This window comes from Melanotaenia boesemani, chromosome 22 (assembly GCF_017639745.1).
Source record: "Melanotaenia boesemani isolate fMelBoe1 chromosome 22, fMelBoe1.pri, whole genome shotgun sequence".
NCBI classification, from domain to species: Eukaryota; Metazoa; Chordata; class Actinopteri; order Atheriniformes; family Melanotaeniidae; genus Melanotaenia; species Melanotaenia boesemani.
This window is the reverse complement of record NC_055703.1, coordinates 5,902,192-5,921,971: the sequence shown is the minus strand read 5'-3', so window position 1 is coordinate 5,921,971 and position 19,780 is coordinate 5,902,192. Positions and strand designations below refer to the sequence as shown.

The following is a 19,780-nucleotide window of genomic DNA, read 5'->3' as shown; positions in this document are numbered from 1 at the left end:
TTGAGCCGTGAACTGGTGAAAACCTTCAGGACTGGGTTAATGTTTTTAAGAAGTAGTGTATGCGTTTTGCAGGCATAATGTACATCCTGAAAAACATCTGTACTCCAGACTGTTTCCCCTTATCTACATTAGGTCACTCATAATAGCTCATCTCCAAATCAGATCCACCTTACTAGTACAGGGTTGGACCCTTTTTTCCCTTCAGAACTGCCTTAATTCTTGGTGTCATAGATTCAACAAGGTGTTGGAAACATTCCTCAGAAGCTTTGCTCCATATTGACATGACAGCATCATGCAGTTGCAGATGTCAGCTGCATCCATGATGAACCAAGACACGTTTATTTAGAATAGAATAGAATAGAATAGAATAGAAATACTTTATTAATCCCTTCGGAGAGCCCTCAGGGAAGTTTGGGTACCAGCAGCAATACAACACCAACAGTAAAGCAGGACAAGCACAAGACACAATATATACAGGTACAAAGCAAAATAGAGGCAAATAGAATGCAATAAATATAACAATAATAACAATAAGATAAGTTAAATAAAACAATATAAACAAGCATTGCACACAGTAGAGGTGGTACAGATTCCCAGTTCACTATTGCATGTATAAGTTATTGCAACTGTTTGTAGCACAGTTCAACAACAGGGTGATTCAAAGAGCTTTATAGAAAACAAGAAGCATAATTTAACACTAAAAACTAAAGAAAAGGGAAAAAGAACAGCGGATAAAAACAGTATTAAAACATGATCAAGATTAAAAATACAAGCTTAAAAGAAACAGATGCAGATCTGGACTACTGAACTAGTAATTGAAATGCAGCAGAGAACAGGTGGGTCTTTAACCTGGATTTAAATAAACTGTTTCAGCTGATCTGAGGCTTTTCGGGAGTTTGTTCCAGACATGTGGAGCATAGAAGCTGAATGCAGCTTCTCCATGTCTGGTTCTGACTCTGGGAACTGATAAGAAACTGGATCCAGATGACCTGAGGGTTCTGGTAGGTTCATACTGGGTCAAGAGGTCACTGATTCCATTCAGAGCTTTATAGACCAGCAGCAGAAATGTAAAGTCTATTCTCTGACATACAGGCAGCCAGTGTGAAGACCTCAGAGCTGGACTGATGTGGTCCACTTTGTTGGTCTTATTGAGGACTCGAGCAGCAGAGTTCTGAATCAGCTGCAGGTGATTTTTTAGGTAGAACCTGTAAAAACACTGTTACAATAATCAAGGTGACTAAAGATGAAAGCTGGACTAGTTTTTCCAAGTCTTGCTAATCACATCTTTCACCCTTGAAATATTCTTAAGGTGATAGTAGGCTGACTTTGTTATTCCCTTTTCAAAGATTTTTCAGTTTAGGTCTGAGTCCATCAATACACCCAGGTTTCTGGTCTGGTTGGTGGTTTTTAGGTGTATAGACTAAAAGACAATCACCTCAGTTTTGTTTTTAACTGAAGAAAGTTTAGATGAGGGGAGAATCTCCCGTTCCACCACATCATAAAGATGCTCTACTGGACTGAGATCTGGTGGCTGTGGAGGCCGTTGGAGTCCAGTGAACTCATTGTCATGTTCTAGAAAGCAGGTGGAGATGATCTGAGCTTTGTGACATGGTGCATTATCCTGCTGGAAGTAGCATCAGAAGATGTTACACTGTGGTCATAAAGGGATGGACATGGTCAGCAACAATACTCAGGTAGGCTGTGCTGGTTAAACCAGGTCATGCTGGTGGTGAGGAGCCCAAAGTGTGTGACAAGAAAATGCATTACATACATGTAAAGTATTGAATTGTTGCCATATGATTGGCTGATTTGTGTCAACGAGCAATTGAACAATTTAACCTAATAAAGTGGCTATTTTGCCATTATGACTGCATCCTATTATAATATCCACTTTAACTGTGTTATATTTATACTGCTTACGATTCAGTGGTCAAACCTAGTAATATTTAAGGGATCATTTCCACTTCGAGCATCCGTGGTGCACAGGAAGATGTGTACAGGAAACTTTCAACATGCTAATTAAACATTATCATAAGAGTATGTTCAGCCAGAGGCTTCTTCAGCAGGGCTCCATTAAGGACATGCAGTTGTAATACCTTCATTTCAAACAAATTATTGAACAGTGGAGGGCTTACCACAACATAAATATGTCAATAACTTGTCATGTGTTTGGGGTCGTTTGGGTGCGATGATGTCTAAATGTGACCAGAATGATGAAGACAAGAAGTCATTGGAGCAGAAAATTTAGCATTCATGGTTAGACACGTGTTTTGTTTGTACTTTTGCTATTTATCACCTCTTGTCAAAGATCAGGTTGTTAATAAATACTTAAAACATTCAGATGTTCAGAGGAAGTCAAATTAGATTCACCTGGAAGGGTTATAATGGATTTTAGATTCATTCTGACATCAGACAACAATCTGAATATACCCACCTTTTTGAGCGTAGTGTATACTGCAACGATGCTGTTTCCCTTTGGGATTCACAAACTGGAATAAATCAAGTTAATTTAACTTAAGGAAGTAAAATTCAGAGTAAATCTAGTATTTCATTAATATCTAATGATGCAAACAATCAGAACACCTGCATCCTAATATCTGCAGACAAGTCCTGTAACCTTCAGCTGAGCAGTTTTTGTGAACTCTCTCCACTTCTGCTCATGTTGCAGTGAAGATTAGAGCCAAGCTCTGCTTTCCTCTTCAGCACAAATCAGCCCAGCAGACTCAGCGAGTGCGAGCCTGGAGGTGGGGGGAGTCCTTTCAGATTTCACAGCTGATAGCGGGAGTGAGCAAGCGTGGAGAAGAAACGCGAATGCGGCCTATTCTTCACTGCATCGGGACTGCAACACCAACACACAGCGCAGCCCCAAACACATCCAGGAAATTACGCGTGTCCGTTCAGCTTCAGTCACCCCCAAAGAGCTGGAATCTATACCAGACACAGGTCGAGAAAGGAATGGGCCTTTTGTGCTTTACTGCTGGCTATTTTTCAAATGACCAATCTTTTCCAGTAACAGTGTGGCTGAACGCAGCACTCAGTCAATGTTCAATAGACAGGTAGCTGATGGAGATGTAATTGGAAAGGCAGGCTCAAACGAGCCAGGTAAACAGTGTCATAAGGCAGTCATCAGGGGTCTCCTGGAGGGGCCAGCATCCTTGACACTGTGGAATATATTAGAGGAGCCGCTCTGATGATGCGACCTTTATTTAGAGGCTGTGGCCTTTTTGGCTATATTGTCATTTAAGTTCATTACTGAAATGTCTTGGCACATGAAAGACTCACACATTGAAGGAGACAAAGCAGTAACTGAAATATACTTTATTCTCTGAGAAAGACAAGCAAGTTCTGAGTGTGAATCCTGTGAATTACATGACATAAAAACAAAAAACTGGGGCTTAAAAAAAAAAAAAAGACGCTATTTATGTAACACTTATACAAGGGCTGCCCAGCCAGGACACGTCCCAGTGTCTATTCATCCACTGCCAACCATTAATTTACGGGTTTCTATCGCATTGCAACATAAATGTGATTAACTCAAACCGTGAAGTTCCATCCTCTCATCCCATTCAAACACTATTTAAGGAATAGCCAGACATTTTCTGACATGTTTCATCGGAGTAGAAAATCCCTCACAGGTTTCTTGTTTCATATCAGAGGCTCACCATCGAGGCACTGGTGGCATCCGAGGACCTGTTAAGAAAAAGACCCAACGCCAACGTCCACATCTGCCGGCCTTTTTGCTGCGACTGTGCCTGTAAAATATGTTTGCCTCTTAGAGTGACCTCTAAACCTCATCCACCAGACGAGGCTGGCTTCGGGAAGTAAATGGCTTTACTTCACCAGTCCTCTCACACATCTTCTTATCTAAATAAAACAGAGGAGATGCAGCAGCGTTGCCCGGTGTGTTCAGATAAAAGCAGATGCATTGGCTGTGCAAAAGAAACCAAGTTATCTCCGTGGATGCTGGAACAGTTTCACTGCAACTAGTGCAGCAATCTCTGTGTTTATAGAACCTGTATAGACCATCCAGATAAAAAAAAAAAAAAATGAGCAGGATTCAGTCAGTTCTTGGACTGTAGAGGTCCTTCACCATATAAGGTCCCTCCAACTCATAGCCCATCTTCCTGTAGTAGTTCCTGGTTCCTACACCTGCAGGACAAAACAAAATAAAATTAAACAGCTGCAGCCTCCCGTCTGTGTGACGTCACCTGAACTGACGGGCCTCAGGTCTCCCCCAGAGGTTCAGCAGTGGCTTACGGGCTGACAGAAACATCCAAGTTGTCCAAAGAATTAGGAAATGCTACCCCAAGTGTTCTAGAAAGAAAATAAATAGCTGCATCCGTTTCTGGTGAAGTATTAGGAGGATGAGGAGTGCCACCAGAAAAAGCCAGAGCAACCACCGTCATAGTCACCCCGTGTGTTTAAGCTGCACCCGGAGGATGTCCCAAAGAAGATCCATGGAAAAAAAGAAAAAGAAAAAACAATCGTCGACTAAACTAGCGAAGAGAGAGACTGCCATAGCCACGTGTTTAAAGGGGCCATATTATGCTATTTGGACTTTTCTGAGCTTTCTAGTGTTAAACGATGAATACTCATCACTCAAGCAAGAAGCGCTGTTTTTTTTAATCACATGAACACATGTTTGAGCCCAGTGTGTCTCTACATTTAGTTTCCATGGCGTTGAAAAAAACTGGTTTCACAGTTTTTTCTAGTTTGATATTTTAGTGACGCCCTGGAGGGGTGGGGGACTCAGTGATTGGTTATCTTCTCCAGATTGTGCACGTTCACGAGAAGAAAAGCACACCTACCTTCACTGCTCAGTGTAAGGTGGAAAACACCACGGTGGACACCGCAAGGTTTTCAGTGTCAACATGTGACACCAAAAATGCTTCTTCGGCTGTGAGGGAAAGCTACATTTGTTCAAATTCCCCAAAGAAACAGCGGTTAGACAGCAATGGATAGAGTTCGTTTTTGGGAGCCAGCCACAGAGTTTTGCAAACATTTTTATAACCAGCACTTAACCGAAGACTGCTGGATGAATAAGGGCTGGTACAACGAGGTCAGGTCATCATAACCAGTCCTGCGGCTTTCGTTGCTACGGGCTGCAGAGTTCTTCACTCTCATTTTTCTCACTCTCATGTTTTGTGTTGACATTGTTTACTGAGTATTTATATTACTTTGGTTAGTTCTGCCAGTGTTTTCTATCACAAAAACCAACTACTCCCGGCAGTTGACCAATCAGAAGCAGCCTGCATCAGGGGGAGGCGGGGCTTAGGATGGAAGAGTCTCATTCTGCTTATTTCTGCCAGAGGCTGATCTGAGGGCCTACGGAGAAGTTCGATATAAATAAATAACGGGTTTTGTGAAAAATGCAGGATTGATTTCTGCCCTTGTGGATTCACATATTAAGATAAATTAGCCTGAAATGAGCATAATAGAGACACTTTAAGAAAAAAAAAAGAATGCTTATGGCTGTGGGTTTTATTTTTGAGTTAAAACCTCTAATGGCAAAATTATCTGTGTGTCGTCACATTAAAGAATCCTTGAAAAAAATTCCTGGATCCAGACATTGATTTCCTGACATCAAAATCTGTCTATAACCTTTTCAGTTATGTTGCTAACAGACAGACAAACCAACGCTGCTAAAGACACGACCGCCGCCATGTTGGATGTAATAAACTCATGTTCCCAAACCTCATTCTTCTTCACAATAACTGAATAACCATCAATGTCTATGGGTAATGGTAAAAAGGCCAGCATTAAAATGTATTAAATTGCGGAGTAGAGAGTGAAGCCGGGAAAATTTGGGTGAACTACAGTCTTTCATCTGCATGATTACTCTTGAATGTGTAATTTAACTTTGTTGATTCAAAAACGTTTGCTTCCATTTCCATGAGAGATTTCTGTTGTGCCATCATTCTTCCTTTGAAACAGACAAAGCCTAATATTGCCATGACAACCGTGTCCATGATGAGAGTGTGTAAACTTCTGACTGAATCTGTATTACTAAAGAAAATAAAGAAAGCCTAAAATAAACTGCAGATACACATTCTCTGAGAATAAATGAGCTCAAAGCGACAACATTTTGTACTCGCAATTACAAACGGTGTAATGTGACCTGGAAAAAAATGACGCTTCATCTCTTACCCGAGATAACAGCCAGCTTCCCAGAGCCGTGTTCATCTCTGGCAATTCTCTCAGCCTCCTCCATCAGCATCATACCGAAACCCTGCGCAGGAAGGAGAGCGGCCAAGTAGAGTCAGAGTCGGCCATTTTTCAAAACATTTTGAGCTAATAATCTCAGTTTTCAACATTTTCAGTCTGCTGGGCCAAAGAAAATAGAGGGCAGGTATGATTTCTGACAATGTAGGAGAAAACCAATCAGATCCACAGCAGGTAGAAACGTTCAAAACGGTGGATAGTATGGTATGGTAATTCAGATCTGTGTGTAAACAACTCCACCTGATGCTGGAACTTGCTCGGGTCTCTGCTGCTCACAGGCACCACGCTGCCGTACACATGCAGCTCACGGACGATGGACACGCCTCCTTTCAGCTCCGGGCGAAAGGACAGCGGAGAGCAGCGGCGCAGCCGGAGCAGGCCGATCAGGATGTCCTGCTCCGGGTCCTCGTAGGACAGGAAGGTCTCCCAACCACCGTTGGCTACATAGTCCCGCCTCACAAGCTCCACCTGAGTACACATCAGCTTTTAACTTACAGCTAACTACGGTGACCTGAACGATCCAAAACCTCAATCTTTATCTGCTGTTTTCATTTTCTACTTAGGTTACCTGGTAAGGTCTGACTTTGTGGTGGATCTCCTGGATGCCGACTTCTCGGGTTCTTACATCTCGACACTGAACAAAGAAAGTTCAACAGTTTAGAGAAAAAATCATCCTAAGAAAAGCCTAAGAAACTGCATGATGCTGTACATAAAACTCAACATGTAATGTCACAAATCATCCAGTCTTTAAATGTATTTATATAGCGCTTTTCTGTACCTGGAATGATACCAAAAGCGCTTTACATTATACATCACATTCACACACATACTCACACACTAATGGCGGAAGCAACCATGCAAGGCGCTCAACCACGACCCATTAGTCTGCAGGACACCCCGTCCATGCTTTCCAGTAAGATTTTTATATTTTGATATATCTGACCACAGAACAGGTTTCCACTTTGCCTCAGACCATTTTAGATGAGGTTTGGTCCAGAGAAGAAGGAGGTAATTCCACATCTGGCTTCTTCTTCGCATGACAGAGCTTAAACCTGCATTTGTGGATTTCAGGGTGAGATGTGTTCAGACAGTGATTTCTAGAAGTCTTCCTGAGTCCATGCAGTGGTTTCCAGTAGATAATCGTGTCTGTTTTAATGTTTTGATGTCTGAGGGCCCCATGATGATCAGCATCCAGTTTTGACCTCCAGTCTTGTCACATACAAAGTTCCCTCCTGATTCTCTGAACCTTTTGATATGATATACTATTATATACTGGGTGTCCAAGTCCAGTCCTTGAGAGCTACTATACTTCAACTTTAAGATGCATCCCTTCTCCAACACACCTGAATCAAATGGCTGAATTCGCTCATCCGCATGTCATTTATCTGTGCAGAGGCCTGCTAACGAGCCATTTATTTGATACAGGTGTGTTCAAACATTGTCCCCAACCTCTTTTGGAATTATGATTGTACGTCGTTAGTAAAACATACAGACTGGAAAAAGCAAAGAATCTTTAGGGGATAATTTTGGGAGTGGATCAGTACTGATCATGGGTGCAGCATGATATCAGATGTCGGTTGCTTTTCACTTGGTTGCTCTCATGTTTTTGCTCTGGGAGAACAGTTGCGCTACTACGGCAACCACTGATGTGCCTAAATCAACCGGGTCTGAATTATGACGTGAAAGCTTTTCTGTTTTAACGGTAAGAAACCTTTTCCCAGAAATAAAAACAAGATTATTAAGTAAACTTTATTTTGTTCTTTTAACACAGAGAAGGCAAGTTTCGGCCTGTAGAGTAAAACTGATATGAAGCAACATAAAAACTGCAAACCTGCTAGAAAAGTTTTTTTTTTTTTACTTTTTTCTTTTTTAGGAAAAAGGCAACAGGAAACTGGGTCAAAGTTTGGATAATTTCAGCTCTGCACAACATCATCACAACAGTCTTGAAGATAAGCAATGCAATATGTGACATCAAATGCAGCACACGTCTGAGGTGGTTTGTGAGCACTCTGTATGAAAATGAAGGCTGAGCCTACAAAGAGACTTTGGAGTTTTTGGAAGAAGAGTGTTTGGAGGAAGAAAAGAAAAGGTACTACTAGTATTTGTGTGGCAACGCCTTGAACTAACTCTAAACAAACATACTTGGTTGTTTAACTCAAGCTAACAGACGGCTTTTTATCCTGTAGCTTTTTTCTGGTGATGGTTTTTATCTGGACTTCTTTGATGGAAGCTGGTAGAGCATCTTAAGCCTCGTATCACTGAAGTTTTAATCTACTTTCCAACATAAATTCAATGATAGAAAGGCTGCTCTGCTCTGTCTTTCACTATACTTCCATATAGGTTTTTAAATCTGACATTCATCATAGTAACGTATGAGAAGAGCTCGGCCATGGTTGGTTTGTTGGCAGTCCTACGGAGCCTTTTATGGATAGTATCCCAGGTGGAAAAGTCTATTAGCTGCCTTACTCAAAATAAGCTGACACACAGTGTTTTAGAATATGATGAAAGGTCTTTGAGTCTCACCTCAGTGCCCATGTCCTTCATCCTGGCCAGAGCCAGCTCTCTCAGGTTGCCATGCTCCACCCCGGAGCTCACCAGTGGCATGGGGATGTCCCTGATGGGCATTTCAGTGACGGAGAAGGAAGAGAAAAAGAAATGTGACTCCTGCACAGCATTTCAGTCAGATTGAGTTCTGGATTTTGACTATACTATTGCGACACATTAATTCTTCTTTCAAACACCCTGTGGTCTGATCTGTGCTGCAAGAACAGGCTTTTTCCTGGCAATTTTTCCAAATAAACCATGCTAGTTTAGTCTTTTTCTAATTGCACTGTCAGAAACTTTTACAATTAACATGCTATATTAGGCCTTTAGAGTCTAATGGACTCGACACAAAAGGGGCGATCAACGACAGTGACAGCTGATATTCATCGCCACCCAGGTGAAACGCAGCACACAGGACAAAAACAAACAGCAGCGACGGTGGCAGCGTTGCACAATGTGCTCTCGAATTGCTTGTCTTCAAAAAATTTGATTGGTTATGAAGTTGGAGGAAATTTTGACATTTTCAAAGCTGTCTGTAACAGACAAGGTATCAAGGATGAAGAGACAGAAGCTTTTGCTTGAGTTGACAGAAATCTTGTTGTTGACTATCGAACATAAGAGACAGACAACCCTGGGTTCATCCTATTTTACAAACAAAGAAACAGCATGGTGAATATCATCATTTGATGGCGGACCTCAGGGCTGATCCAGATAAATCCAGGACCTACGTTTGGACAAATTCACCCTGGCGCCACAGCCGCCTTTTTATTTACATCTCTAGTCTTAAAATAAAGTATTGTAAAGTATGGGAAAGTCAGACACAGGTAAAATGACTTGTTCCTCCATGTTGAAAGCGTTTACAGACGGCACTGTCTAGCTTGCTCATTGGTCAATGAAACCCTCACTGGTTGGTTGTAGTGCCATTAGACAACAACAAAAGTTGAACATTTTTCAACTTTCTTGTGTTGCGTTGCAATCCCCCGTGTACGCATCTACGTCAACGATTATTTCACATCAACGAACGTCGCCGTCGCTTGGTTGGCGTTTTATGCCTCGTCGTGCAAGTTACATAGTAAATGAATGAAGGAGTGACGTCGCTTCCCGTGTGTCGAGCCCATTAGACGTAGCACTTGGTTTTTTCTCAGAGAATTTCAAAGAAAATCTTGGGGTTAACTTGCTGGAATGTCCACTCCTGGAAAGATTGGCAGCTGGCTTGAGAAAAATCTTTCTCACTAAAGAGGGATGGAAATGGACTGCTTCCCCACTGTAGATTTATATCTATGATATGATAAAAACTATTCTATAAAAACTACTATTATGAAATTAATTAAAATGTACCTTATTTATTCCAGCTTGATATTATAGCCATAATAAAGCCAAGCCCTACATTCAGCTTATTTATCCTCTCACCTCTGCACACGGTACACTCTCGTCCAGGGTGGCACCAGTGCCAGAATTCGGGCAACCAGGTCCACCAGAGCGCTCGGTGTGTAGCTCTTGTACCGCCCTGTCTTCCACAGCTCATACAGACCCGTACCTCGGATCACCAGGGTCGGGTAGAGCTTCAAACCATCAGGCCTGAATGCCGGATTCTCAAAAAACTCCTGAAACAAACACACAGTTTTAAATTCGACATTAATAGGAGTGGGTCTCAATTTAAAAAAAAAAAAAAAAATTAGATGCTTTGTAATTTATTAATCTCGATTAACCACATTTTAATCACATAATAGTTGACTCAAAAATCACATTTTTTTATGTAATTGGATTTTAGAATCCCCTGAACCAAATGATAGGCTCTCTCTCTCAGGCTCTAGTAATTAATTGCATTTCAATTGAAAACTGTAAAAAAAAAGATATAGAAAAAAAATCCCTGTCCAAAAATTACCAGACCTAAAGTTAAAGTGCCATTTTAAGTACTTTAACTAACAGCTCTGTTAGAGAAACAGAGCTAGACATTATACAGTAAAGAAAGAGAAACAGTCTGTTTCTTTTTAGAAACTGCATTTGTGATACCACCAAGTGAATGTAGAACATTTCAGTAGTTTAAAATGAATAATTTGATCTAAAATTATGCCTTTTACTGCAAGCCAATGCCTTCTCCAGTCACTGTTTCGTATAACAAACCATATCATCTAAATTTATTCTTTTGAAGTACAAAAAACGGTTGAAAAGAATGAAAATAAAGTACAGTAAAGCGGATCTAAAGAAGTATGAACAAAGACCATTTCATTCATGTTAACACTTTTAAATGGAGGAAGAAAAGAGTGTACAATAGAAAACTATCAATTTACAAAGGAGTTGACACCTTAATCTGAAAGCAAGCATCCACTGAGCTTGTACAAAAGCAGAGGACAACACGGCGGTTATTTAATAGGACGACACAAATCCTGCGACCTGGTTCAGTGCAGTGAGGGGAAACAGCGTGGTTTCCAGTCATCCTCCTCCTCTCTGCACTAACTATCATGATCACGACCGTGAAGATCTGGAATCGAGGCACATTCTCCAAAATAGGCTGCATTATCGGTATCTCATAATCTCTCCACCGTCACAGCTCATAATCACACGAGGACGTGTCCCACATGGCCCTGCGGGAAACTTAAGGGAAGGGGGGGCAGCTAATCTGACAAATAATGCGTCTAGAAACCACTTTGGAGATTCTGCACCTGCTGCTATTTTGCATCGAACATCACAAATGCTGTTTGTTGATGACGAGGAATCCTGTTAAGGATACCTAGGCTGAGACACGAGATAAGTCAGAGACAGTCTAAGACTGGGAGGAAGTGGCAACTGAATTCCAGTATCAGGACATAAGAAGGATGCAAAGGTGGTTTTTTACTGCTGCCACCCTCTTCAGGTACAAAACTGGCCCACCAAGGCAGCAAACACTGAGTGGGATTATCAGTAAGTCAAAGATTATGGTAAAAATAATAAAGATATACCTGCTTCCTAAAGCTGGCAAACATTACTGAATGAAATGATCAGCTTTCATGGATGTGCTTTCAGATTTAATGTCCTTTCACTGAAATCTCAGCCACTGTTTACATGAGGTGCAACGTTTTACGTCCCATTAAAATCACATTCCACAAGCAAATCAAAATGTAAGAACTGGAAATTCTGTTTATCTGTATAATCCCTTTAAGCTTTGGAGACAAGCTGGTGTCTGGGTGCAGGACAGCGGCGTGAATGTGTCTAAAAATAACAGCAGACATCTTATTCAACACTGAGCAAACAAGCTGTTGTGTCTTTGCCATAAAATTGTTTTATTTCCCATAAAAATCCTGTGTGTGTGTGTGTTTTCCTGCACCATGGAGACTGCGCACCAACTTATGGGGACAATTTGTGAATGTGGGAACAGAAATTTTATCCCAATAAGCACCAGGGGTCAAAATATATTTTTGAGTAAATGTGCACTGATGTACATGGCTGGCAAAAAAAACCAAAAAAACCAAAAAAACCAAATTACCCTTAAATTTAATCTCATTAAAACCTTAAAAAAGCTGAAACAATGTTTTTGTTTTATTTTAGTTTAAGTTGTTTGGTTTAAATTGTGTTTAATTTTTAATCACGATTAATCACATTGTTAATTCAATAATAACTGAAAATTGGTTTATTGAAAACTTTGAGGTATAATTACCTCTAAATCAACAGAAGTTCAGTAACATTTGCTTTAAAAACACTAATTTGTTAAAACAAATAAGCCTCTTTTCTTCTCTTGCAAACCAGCAATTAAAATCTTTCATGTGAATCTCAACTTGAACATTAATGTAATAAAATAAATATTTTTTATTTAAAAAAAAAAAAAGTCAGACATCAGAGTCAGTAGGTTGGGTTCAGGGTTAGTCATTCAGCTGTGATTGATAAGGACAGGGTGAGGGGCTGGGTAATGAATTGTGTATTGAGTCTTCATGTTGAAACCAAACTTGTATATTTGTGTTTGTCTTAATGCATTTTCTTACACAATTTCACTAGAAGTTAATAGTATCAATAAAACAAATTAATTACTAGGATTAACTGTTATTTCTGTATTACATCTGAAATGTTATGTCCTGATATATAAACCATGGTAATATTTACGTCAACCCGTTGGTACTAGATGTCCTGTGGGCGGGACATGACAAATATATGTATTTACCTCAGTCTTCCTTCCAAGTACCTACACATGTAACACAGCCTTGGAAAGCTAAGACCATTGACATGTGAATGTGACCATGGCAACGCAAAAGATGCATGGACGTATGAGGATGGCGACGTATGGCAATGTTTGAAACGGACGTTGCTATCCTCATACGTCCATGCATCTTTTGCGTTGCCATGGTTGTTCAGCCAATTCTTCCACTAGCGTACAGCGCTAAGTTCAGAGTTCACCCCCACGAGCCGATGTCAGTTTCATACACTGTTTGGCAGAGGTAATGCTTCACTATAAAGCTATTTCCAACTAAATACTCCCGTAACCGACACAGGAGGGGGACAAAACTGTCCATCCATCTGCGTATCCCTTGTCTGCATCAAGCATAAACACTTCTGACCAGTCCCTCCTGTGACATCAGCAAAGGTTTAGCAAAAGTAGTCTAGTAAAACAGTTAGTCCACCACAAGTTTTTTTTATCCATAAAAATCAGTTTTAGGCAAAATGGCAGGATTTTAAGAGGTTAAAAGTGTTCAAATATTCTGAACCTGGCATATGGAGGTTAATTAAATATTTTTAGGTTTACACCAAGATGCTTGGCTTTAGTTGGGGAGTGCAACAATTTTTCCGGACCGAGTTTGCATTTACGCTGCACTACTCAGCTACTACTCAGACTTCCTGTATTTGGTCCGCTGAAAGCTCATTCACAATTCCCCAAACAAAGCTGACTTTCCATGTAAATGACCTAGATTTCCAAAGCGCTGGTGTGAATGTGCACAGCAGCTCCACATTTTTGTCCTTATTCAATATTTTACAAACATGAACAGTGATGCTTTTTTTAAAACCATATTTTACTTTTTATTTGTAGCGATTCTATAAAAATATAAAATATGTTTGTATAACATAAATATTATATAAAAATGTAGCTGTATAATTTTCTTGAACAATTCGTGAGTGAGTGGCAATGTATTGGATGACTCACTAATACCATCCTAGCCCATTCATATACTACAAAAACAGCTTTTACACTGTGGATGAAAGGGTTAAGGAACCTAAACAGAAGCAATTTTCTGTATTTTATATGTCTCGTGGTGTTTATTTGTGATGTATGTTTTATCTGTCAGTAAATAGTTGCTTTTCTCTGACAAGGCTCATCTGCAAAAGAAATGCAAATCTTACTGTGACTATTCCTTAGTTAAATAAAGGTTTAAAAAAAAAAAGGAGGTGTCATGGAGCGATGAAACCTCCCCAGAGCCCAGACCTCAACATTATTAAAGCATTAATGCAGAGACTAAACAAGAAACATAAATCATCCAGAGAAGAGCTCTGGAAAGCCCTTTAAGAAGTCTGGCTAATTTATTGGAAATAGAGAAGCTTCAATGAGCCACTACTCCCAGATGCTCCCGGTGCTGCATTTTATTAGTTCCAGTAAAAACTGTGAGATGCTGGGTTTGCTTCATTAAGTGAAAATTTAGTAAAAACTTGCATAATTTTCCCAACTCTCAGGCAGGCAGTGTGCCATGGAAGATTAGATACGGTGAAGAGGAGCAAAGGGAAGTCACACACAAGTTGTATAATCTAAGTGTCAGTGTGATAAGAAAGAAGGGGAGGGAGGCAGAGAGGGAGACGATGTGACTGGAAGAGGACAAAGAGGCGATGGCAGGGAGATTGATGACAGGCGGGAAGAGAAAGTATCAAGTGGAAAGTTCGGACTGGAAGGAGATAAGAATGGAGCTAGAACAGAGAGGAGGGGGAAAAAGTATGTCGGGGGGTAAAAACAGAGGCAAACAAGGCGAGGGAGAGAAAATATTGAGGAACTTGAGAAGCAACAGAGGAAATGCTCGAAACACAGAAAGGAGGAGACATTGAGGGCCAAACACACATTTAATCTGCTTCCTCTCACAGTGTCGACCTGATGGCGTCCTTCATATTACCATCAGACACACATTCACTGATGCAAGTCTCCCAGTAAACACACACACAAACATGGAGGTAATGCAACAAACCAGTGGGAAGACACACACGCTTTATCACAGCTTCAATCTATGGTGGTGTAAGATGAAGCACTTAGAGCTGCTGCAGCTTCCTCAAAGTGCCGAATTATGGGCTTGACAACAATTACAAGGTTTTACAAACCTGTTTCTACGTGTTTATTATGCCTCATCAAGTGTGGACTGACTGGGGAAAATTTGCACTTTTTACAGCTGAAAACCTCGGGATATTTCCAGGGTGTTGGGTTGCATCCACACTGGATCATTCCAATAACAAAGCCAGAAAAAGTTTAATGAAACAGGAAGAGCAGGGACTAAAGTAGTGATTGACATATTTAGTTTAGAGTCTCACCTGCACCAATTACTAACAACATTTCTTTTGCTTAATTGTGCTTTAATTACTTGATTTCTGTGAAAAAAATAAAGCAAATGGGCTGAAACTGTATGTGGCTTCAAACCGAGCCACCATTAACATCCTACAATCAAGCATGTAGAGGAGGGAACGCTGTCTGAAGCTGCACTTTCATATTATAGCTGTTTCTAATCAGAGAATAAAGTGAGCCTGCTGTTGAGAAAACATCTGACAGAATTTCCTATCAAGCAACATGACGGTGGCGGCTGCGAGCGACTGTCACGGCTTTTGATTTGCTATTTTAAGATGCTACATGTAGGACTTGTTGCTGTATCGCTGGGAGGTAAGAATGCTGATGACGCACCGTGATGCTGACTAAAAGAAACAGGTATGATTACTAATGTCACTAATAATAAACTTTATGACTAACTTGGTGCCCAACTTTTCTAGTATTTTTAGTACGGATGTCTGCTTATTTTGTTCAGGATCAGTGTGTCAAGCCTTCCCCACTCCAGTTTTGGTGCACCACAGTGTACCAAAGCTCAGTTACTGCAGTTTTGTTTCTTTAAACTCAGAAACAAATTACATTTTACTTGTTTTTTGTTTCCCCCCCCCCCCCCCTTAGAACAGCCTCCAGCCACCATACAACTGTTAGCAATCACTGTATACAGTTCAATTGCTTGTCAACACAAATATCTAATCAGCTAATCACATGGCAACAACTCAACAAATTTAGTCATGTAGATGTGGTGAAGATGACTTGATGAAGTTTAAACTGAGGATCAGAATCAGGAAGAACGGAGATTTAAGTTACTTTGAACGTGGCATTGTTGCTCTGAGTATTTCAGAAACTGCTGATTTACTGGGATCTTCACACACAACCATCTCTAGGGTTTACAAAGAATGGTCTGAAGAAGAGAAAATATCCAGTAAGCAGCAGTTGTCTGGACCACAATGTCTTGTTGATGTCAGAGGTCAGAGGAGAATGGGCAGACTGGTTGGAGACGATAGAAAGACAACAGGAAGTCCAATAAGCACTGGTTCCAACCAAGGTCTGCAGAATAGCATCTCTGAACACACAACACATCCAACCTTGAAGCAGATGGGCTACAGCAGCAGAAGACACACCGGGTGTCTCCTGTCAGCTAAGAACAGGAAACTGAGGCTACAATTCACACACACTCACCAACACTGGACAATAGAAGATGGAGAAACGTTGCTGGTCTGATGAGTCTCCATTTCAGCTCCACATTCAGATGGCAGGGTCAGAATTTGGTGAAAACATCATGAAAACATGGATCCATCCCACCTTGGATCAACGCTTCAGGCTGCTGCTGGTGTAATGGTGGGGGGATATCTTCTTGGCACACTTTGAGCCCCTTAGTACCAACGTGACCTGGTTTAACCACCACAGACTACCTGAGTATTGCTGCTGACCATGTCCATCCCTTTATGACCACAGTGTAACATCTTCTGATGCTACTTCCAGCAGGATAATGCACCATGTCACAAAGCTCAGATCATCTCCACCTGCTTTCTAGAACATGACGATGAGTTCACTGGACTCTAACGACCTCCACAGTCACCAGATCTCAGTCCAGTAGAGCAGCTTTGGGATGTGGTGGAACGGGAGATTCTCATCATGGATGCAGCCGACAAACCTGCAGCAACTGTTTGATGCTGTCATGTCAATATGGAGAAAACCTCTGAGGAATGTTTCCAACACCTTGTTTTATCCATAACACCAAGAATTAAGTCAGTTCTGAAGAGAAAAGGGGGACCAACTTGTTACTAGCACGGTGGACCTGACAAAGTGGTGGGTGAGTGTATCTACCTTGCATACTACAACACACCCACGTAAGGAAACTTCAGCAGAGCATGGCGACTGATATTTGTGTGGAACTCAGCAAACCTCTTTAATCAAAACAAACTCTTAAATTTCCAAAAGTAAAGTGAAAAAAGATTTCAAAGAAGGAAGTAATTCCCCTGCACATAAAGATGTTCAGATATCTGGACATCTCAACTCTCTCAACAGCCACACATAAGTTTAAACTTTTCGTTTTACCCTCCTTTTATGAGCTGCTTTCCTTTGTAGGGAACTTTTCTGAAAGGAAGTTGAATCATTACATCATTACAGTTAATTCAGTCTTAGTAATTTAACTTGAAAGAATAAACTGCTCACAATAAACTGCTCCACATCCCTCTCCATGCCCACGTTCGGCAGGTCTGGCATCATGTGGGCGACCACTTTGAAGCCAGCGTCCTTTGCCAGGTGGAAAGATTCACACACAGCTCGCACTGTATGGCCTCTGGAGGAAACACACAAGTAGACAAACTGCACTCAGTTTATACTGTAAAGATGAGAAACTCATATTCATCCGTCCTTCATGTAAACACATCAGGCCTTATGAGCAGTGCTGTGCAAAAGTCTTGAGCCACTCTCAATATCTTTATATATTACCAGAAAACAGGAAATATGGTACCAGTCAAAGGTTTGGATACACTTTCCCAGTGAATCTAAAGTGAAAAGGTGTCCAAACTTTTGACCGTAGTGGTGATCTATTGGATCATGAACAAATGGAAATGGAAATCCACTAGTTAGGGCAGCTTGTACAATTTTAACGAGCTTGAAAGACTTGAGTGTTGGCTGCCTTTTGTGACCCGCTGTCACTGATTTTTAGTCCAGTTCTTGTGTCATTGGGTGCACCTCTCAGGTCAGGTCTTTGCTGGATTTTTGCCTGTTGTTTTGGGACAATTACTTTCAGATCTTGTCAAACTGCTATAACTTTTGTTTAGCCTAAAAGCTCTTCATTTGTTCAGTTTTTCCGCAGATCAGCTGCAAACCATGCAGAGATATGCCGAGTTTTCAGCTGATAGCTGTGTGGGAATCACCTTGTTGTTGTCCATCGGTCAAACTGCATCTGTCATGGTTTTTATCTCAGAGATTTTTTTATTTTCCTAGGGCTTTTCTATTGTTATTATACGGTGTTATTTATTTTTGTTTATCACGATCTTATATATTTTATTTTTTTTACTTGTTCTTGCTGTTAGACTGATTTCTAGCAGAACAAAATGAGCTTTTTGTTTTTGTCACTCGACCTCGTCTTATCAGGTTCAATGTATGTTGTTGTTTTGTTAGGGAACGCCAACTGCTGCCATTGTTTCTGCAAACAAATCTACCCACAGGTATCATTAAAGAAACCTTGAACCTCTTTGGTATTTTTCACAGATGCAAATGATTTAAATGTGTGGTAACAAATTTAAAAGATTCAATTTATAATTTGTTCTTTGCTTAATTGTATTTTATGTGTTCAACAAAGAAAAAAAAAACATTCCTTTGAAGATGATTAGGTACAACGACTGGACTGAAAATGAGTGAAAAGGCAATCAACATCCAAAGAAACACTGTCTAAGACCTGCAGATCGCCTACAGGACTGCTGCTCAAGACCACTGCAATGAAGTCCGACTCTTTGGATGCTGAACATAAAGAAATGGTTTGTGGTTTTCCTGTAGTACCTGTTGGTGTCACGGGCCACGTCTTCGTAAACACTCTGGACTCCGATCTCTAGCCGGGTGCAGCCGTAGCTCAGCATGTCACTGAGGTGGCGCTTCAGGCAATAGTCAGGCCTCGTCTCTATAGTGATTCCCACACACTTGGTATTACTGCGCTCCGAGTACCTGCAGGAAGAAACCGTCTCAGTCACTCTGGCTGATGTCATTTCTGCACATTGTTCCAATTAATTAATATTTTTTTCCTTTATGCTCTGATTTAATAATAGCTCTTTAATTTAACCATTTAGTTTCAATGAGACCAAATATCTGAGGTTGTTGTGTCAATGGGAAATATTACTGGCATCATTTAGCAACATCAATTTACAAGCTGTATGTTTAAACGGCTCATTATCCCAACAGTTAGCACTAACCTCACATTACCAACAAACTAACGCAGAAAAGAGAAGGTTCCTGCCCACGCTTAGAAAAAAAGTTATTTTATGTAGTGTTTTCTTTGAGTTATATGAAAAGTTAGAAGATACTTCAGTCATTTAAGAGGCATGAATCCATGTATATCATTATATATTTCATATATCAGTGATCAAACATGTTATTTACTCCCCTATTATTTAGTTTTATAGTGTTTTGAGTTAAATATGAGTCCAGTGTGTTTCTTATAAGCTTAGCACTAAAATACTCTACTACAACTTTGGAATTTCCCTCTGTGATTAATACATTTTTTTCAAATTTCTTGTAGTTTAAAACTACAGTGAACACCGACGGGAGAATATTGGAGATTTTGGTACATATTTGGGGCGCTACCCACATGTTCAGCTATGTTGCTCATTACACAGAAGCATGATCCTTACAAGTTATACCTCGTAAAGGTAACTAATCAGGCTTTCCAGTTATGTAGAATCAGAATCAGGTTTATTGGCAAGTAGGTTTACACGTACAAGGAATTTGGTTTGGTGTGTGGGTCCCAATAAGAGCATATATATACACGAAATAAAATAAATAAAACCAATAAATAGGAAATATACAACAATAATA

General features: G+C 40.4%; 1 protein-coding gene across 1 annotated transcript in view; it reads right to left on the bottom strand.

The window, feature by feature from the left end:
* Positions 1 to 3,303: 3,303 nt before the first annotated feature.
* elp3 (elongator acetyltransferase complex subunit 3) overlaps positions 3,304 to 19,780 on the bottom strand; it is a 31,290-nt gene continuing 14,813 nt past the window's right edge. Inside the window, exons 8-15 of the mRNA XM_041976005.1 lie at positions 18,752 to 18,913; positions 17,417 to 17,543; positions 10,177 to 10,370; positions 8,746 to 8,836; positions 6,791 to 6,856; positions 6,463 to 6,690; positions 6,148 to 6,229; positions 3,304 to 4,149 (exon numbers count right to left, since the gene is read on the bottom strand). Coding sequence (XP_041831939.1) covers positions 4,058 to 4,149; positions 6,148 to 6,229; positions 6,463 to 6,690; positions 6,791 to 6,856; positions 8,746 to 8,836; positions 10,177 to 10,370; positions 17,417 to 17,543; positions 18,752 to 18,913 — 1,042 coding nt within the window. The 3' untranslated portion in view covers positions 3,304 to 4,057. The remainder of the gene's footprint in view (positions 4,150 to 6,147; positions 6,230 to 6,462; positions 6,691 to 6,790; positions 6,857 to 8,745; positions 8,837 to 10,176; positions 10,371 to 17,416; positions 17,544 to 18,751; positions 18,914 to 19,780) is intronic.